This window comes from Diadema antillarum, unplaced genomic scaffold, assembly GCF_040938485.1.
Source record: "Diadema antillarum isolate AM-2024a unplaced genomic scaffold, OU_Dant_1.0 seq00002866_RagTag, whole genome shotgun sequence".
NCBI classification, from domain to species: domain Eukaryota; kingdom Metazoa; phylum Echinodermata; class Echinoidea; order Diadematoida; family Diadematidae; genus Diadema; species Diadema antillarum.
Window position 1 is genome coordinate 4,577 of NW_027273460.1, and position 4,523 is coordinate 9,099.

The 4,523-nt window shown below is 40.3% G+C and overlaps 1 protein-coding gene across 1 annotated transcript; it reads right to left on the reverse strand.

The window, feature by feature from the left end:
* Window positions 1-2,900: 2,900 nt before the first annotated feature.
* LOC139715128 (retinoic acid receptor beta-like) lies at window positions 2,901-4,503 on the reverse strand. Its single transcript, XM_071626741.1, has 3 exons — window positions 4,327-4,503; window positions 3,641-3,782; window positions 2,901-2,935 (listed from the first exon to the last, which is right to left on the reverse strand). Exons 1-3 carry the CDS (start codon window positions 4,501-4,503, stop codon window positions 2,901-2,903), a joined length of 354 nt encoding a protein of 117 aa, XP_071482842.1.
* Window positions 4,504-4,523: the final 20 nt, after the last annotated feature.

Here is a 4,523-nt window from a genome sequence, read left to right on the forward strand (position 1 = left end):
GCGTTTGGAACGATAAGAATTCAAACAAAATACATGTAGGTCACCTCACACAAACAACAAAAAGAATCACCAACCTCCATGGAATGAAAGAAACATCAACATGAAGAACAAGCATGCCATAAAATGAAACTCAAGCTGAAGAAATTCAGCACCGACAAGTAAAAATGAGCAAGTCAACGCCGAAAATACGTGTTTATTCATTATGTTGTTTGTTCGTTTGTTTTTTTTTTATTTAACGTGGTTGTATGCGTTCGGAACGAGTAGGAATTAAAACAAAAGATGTCACCTCACACGGAAAAAAAAAAAAATCACCAACCCCAAAGGAATGAAAGAAAAATCAACATGAAGAACAAGCATACCATAAAAATGAAACTCAAGCTAAAGAAATTCAGCACCGACAGGCAAAAGAATGGCAAGTCAGCGCCGTGAAAACGTGTTTGTTCGTTACGTTTTTGTGATTTAACGCGGTTGTATGCGTTCGGAACGATAAGAATTAAAACAAAATAGGTCAACTCACACGAAAAAAAAAATAAAAAAATCATCAACCCCCAAGGAATGAAAGAAACATCAACATGAAGAACAAGCATACCATAAAAATGAAACTCAAGCTGAAGAAATTCAGCACCGACAGGCAAAATGACTCTGAGCAAGGCAGCGCCGTGAAAACGTGTTTATTCATTACGTTTTTGTGATTTAACGCGGTTGTATGCGTTCGGAACGACAGGCGGAATTAAAACAAAATGGGTCGCCTCACACGAAAAAAAAAAGAAAAAGAAAATCGACAACCCCAAAGGAATGAAAGAAACATCAACATGAAGAACAAGCATACCATAAAAATGAAACTCAAGCTAAAGAAATTCAGCACCGACAGGCAAAAGAAGGGCAAGTCAGCGCCGTGAAAACGTGTTTGTTCGTTACGTTTTTGTGATTTAACGCGGTTGTATGCGTTCGGAACGATAAGAATTAAAAAACAAAACACGAATCCCCAAGGAATGAAATAGACATCAACATGAAGAACAAGCATACCATAAAAATGAAACTCGAGCTAAAGAAATTCAGCACCGACAGGCAAAAGAATGGCAAGTCAGCGCCGTGAAAACGTGTTTGTTCGTTACGTTTTTGTGATTTAACGCGGTTGTATGCGTTCGGAACGATAAGAATTAAAACAAAATAGGTCAACTCACACGAAAAAAAAAATAAAAAAATCATCAACCCCCAAGGAATGAAAGAAACATCAACATGAAGAACAAGCATACCATAAAAAATGAAACTCAAGCTGAAGAAATTCAGCACCGACAGGCAAAATGACTCTGAGCAAGGCAGCGCCGTGAAAACGTGTTTATTCATTACGTTTTTGTGATTTAACGCGGTTGTATGCGTTCGGAACGACAGGCGGAATTAAAACAAAATGGGTCGCCTCACACGAAAAAAAAAAAGAAAAAGAAAATCGACAACCCCAAAGGAATGAAAGAAACATCAACATGAAGAACAAGCATACCATAAAAATGAAACTCAAGCTAAAGAAATTCAGCACCGACAGGCAAAAGAAGGGCAAGTCAGCGCCGTGAAAACGTGTTTGTTCGTTACGTTTTTGTGATTTAACGCGGTTGTATGCGTTCGGAAACGATAAGAATTAAAAAACAAAACACGAATCCCCAAGGAATGAAATAGACATCAACATGAAGAACAAGAATGCCATAAAGATGAAACTAAAGCTGAAGAAATTCAGCATCGACAGGCAAAAATGACTCTGAGCAAGGCAGCGCCGTGAAAACGTGTTTATTCATTACGTGTTTTTTTTTTTTCTTAATTTAACGCGGTTTTATGCGTTCGGAACGATAAGAATTAAAACAAAATAGGTCACCTCACACGAAAAAACAAAAACAAAACACCAACCCCCAAGGAATGAAAGAGACATCAACATGAAGAACAAGCATGCCATGAAAAAGAAAATCAAGCTAACGAAATTCAGCACCGACAGGCAAAAATGAGCAAGCCAGTGCCGAAAATACGTGTTTATTCATTACGTTTTTTTTGTGATTTAACGCGATTGTATGCGTTCGGAACGATAGGAATTACTGTACGAGCTGAAATTTTCGCGTACAGATATTTTTGCAAATTGCTATTTGGGGGGACGTTTTCGCGTGTTATTAATTTCGCGGTTGCGAGGGCCTAAGTAAACTAAACTTAGTTATTCGCGCGTTGTTATTTTCGCGTGTTGTTATTTTCGCGGTTCAAAGGCGATTCGCGAAATTCGCGGAATTCGCGAAAATAAATCCACCGCGAAAATTTCAGCCCGTACACTAAAACAAGATACTTAGTAGGTCACCTCACAGAAAAAAAAAAACAACACCAACCACCAAGGAATGAAAGAAACATCAACATGAAGAGCAAGCATGCCATAAAAATGAAACTCAAGCTAAAGCAATATTCAGTACCGACAGGTAAAAATGAGCAAGTCAACGCCGAAAATACGTGTTTATTCATTTTTGAATACATCACCCCTTCTCAGTGACACATAAAAACTATAAAAGCATACATGTTTTCTTCTTTTTCTTCAATTCACAGTCAGTTATAAAGCTCTTTCACTTTGAGTCAATATCATGGCGCGGCCCGATATGGATCGCATTGCGGTGGGAGCGCGGGCGCGAACACAAGTACAGATAATGACAATGTTGCCCGCGAGATGGCGCTATTCCACAATAGTGAAAGGGAAGGGAATATTTTGCTGTACAATGTGTACGCGTTGCGATCGCGTATGGCGAAACGCAACGCGGAAGTACACGTACCGACGCGTTTTTGGGGTAACGCGTAGGTAAGTTTAACGTGATCAGCACTGTACAATTTGTATTTTGTGTAATACTTGAGCATCCTATGGGTAAGGACCATGCAAAAATATATCACGAGCCTTGTTGCCTTGTCCCCAGTAAGAAATCTGCTCCAGCACAAAAGGGGGTAAGAGAAAAACTCAATCATGGCTGTAATCTTCTTCACATCCTACATAGCCTGAATCTTCTTCTTGTTGACTGAACATCATGTTGTCAGTACTAGTTTCGTGATGAGACATGATGTGTCAAATTCAAAATCAATCTGCCACTGCATTTTTTTAAACAAAGTCAAATATGCCACATCAATTTACTTTTATTCCCCCCCCCCCCCCCCGACATGTGCCATGTTCTTTCCCCCTTTGTGATATATTATATAATATTCATGAACAATTTCACACACATGTCTGTATTTGGAAATTTGTGATTTTTTGTATATATTATTCACACAATTGAACCAATTAAAAAAAAAAAAAACAATATATGAATCCACACTCCCCCCCCCCCCCCCATGATGCCTTGTAAATACAACCAAACAACATATGGTGAGCAATGTATAGTCGTAAGTAACATTTTGTTTTTTGTATTTCAGTGTTCCAATACAGTGTATATTATAGTATTTGATGATCATACGGTTGTATTATGTACCGTTCATGCTGGTTATGGAACAGCGCCATGAGCGTCATTTTTTATGGACTTCAGCGTTTGATAAGAGGCCACTATTATTAATAGCAAAAAAAAGTGAAGACTGTTTCGTGGGCACAAGAAAAAAAAACAAAGAACAAAGTGAAAACAAAGAGGGAAACGGGTCTTACATTCTTTCGACATCCCGACCTCGAAGCACTTCTTGAGTCGGCAGTGCTGGCAGCGATTCCGCGTCACCTTGTTGATGATGCACTTTTGGTCGCGGTGGCACGTATATTGCATGTTCTTCTGCACGCTTCTCCGGAAGAAACCCTGCATCGACGGAGACATAAAGTTGGCAGTGATACCCCGCCGGGGGGAAAGAAGAAGAAGGGGGTGGACAGTTACAACAGCGTCATTCACTTTCCCCCCTCTTTCCCGTCCGTCCGCCTCATAGCTGATCAGAGGCCAGGTTTTTGAAATCGTTACAAGCTCAGCATATCAGTAATTTCTGATATCTTAAGTTTTCTATTCTCTCCCTTTTTGTCCTCTCTGCTAAAAATATTCATGTTCCCTCCGCCAAATGCTACAACCCTGCAAAACTTTTGCGTCACTCATTTATTTATTTTTTTGGAAAGGACAATCAACTCTGACATCTAATGCAAAAAAAAACCAAAACATATTAGTCTTCTTTGGGGACAGATGTGGATGATCAAAAATTGTATCTTCTTAATGGAAAACAACAAAAAGGCTTTGGTGAACATGTAACGAATAATCTCACATTCCTAACCAGGCAGCAGAAGTGCATAGTACCATCATTGCATGAAACAGAATACGTTTTACAAGTCTATTCTATTCAGATTCTGTGGCGTCTTACCTTGCAGCCCTCGCAGGCGCTGACACCATAGTGGTAGCCGGAAGACTTGTCTTGGCAGACGAAGCAGGGCTTGTAGACGCGGGGCGGGGGCGGCGGCGACTCGGGCTGGCTGGGATGGGGCAGGTTGGGCAAGGGCGTCTGTGTGGGCAGGGAGGCGGACTGACCCTCCTGGGGCATCATACAGGGGTATGAGTGGT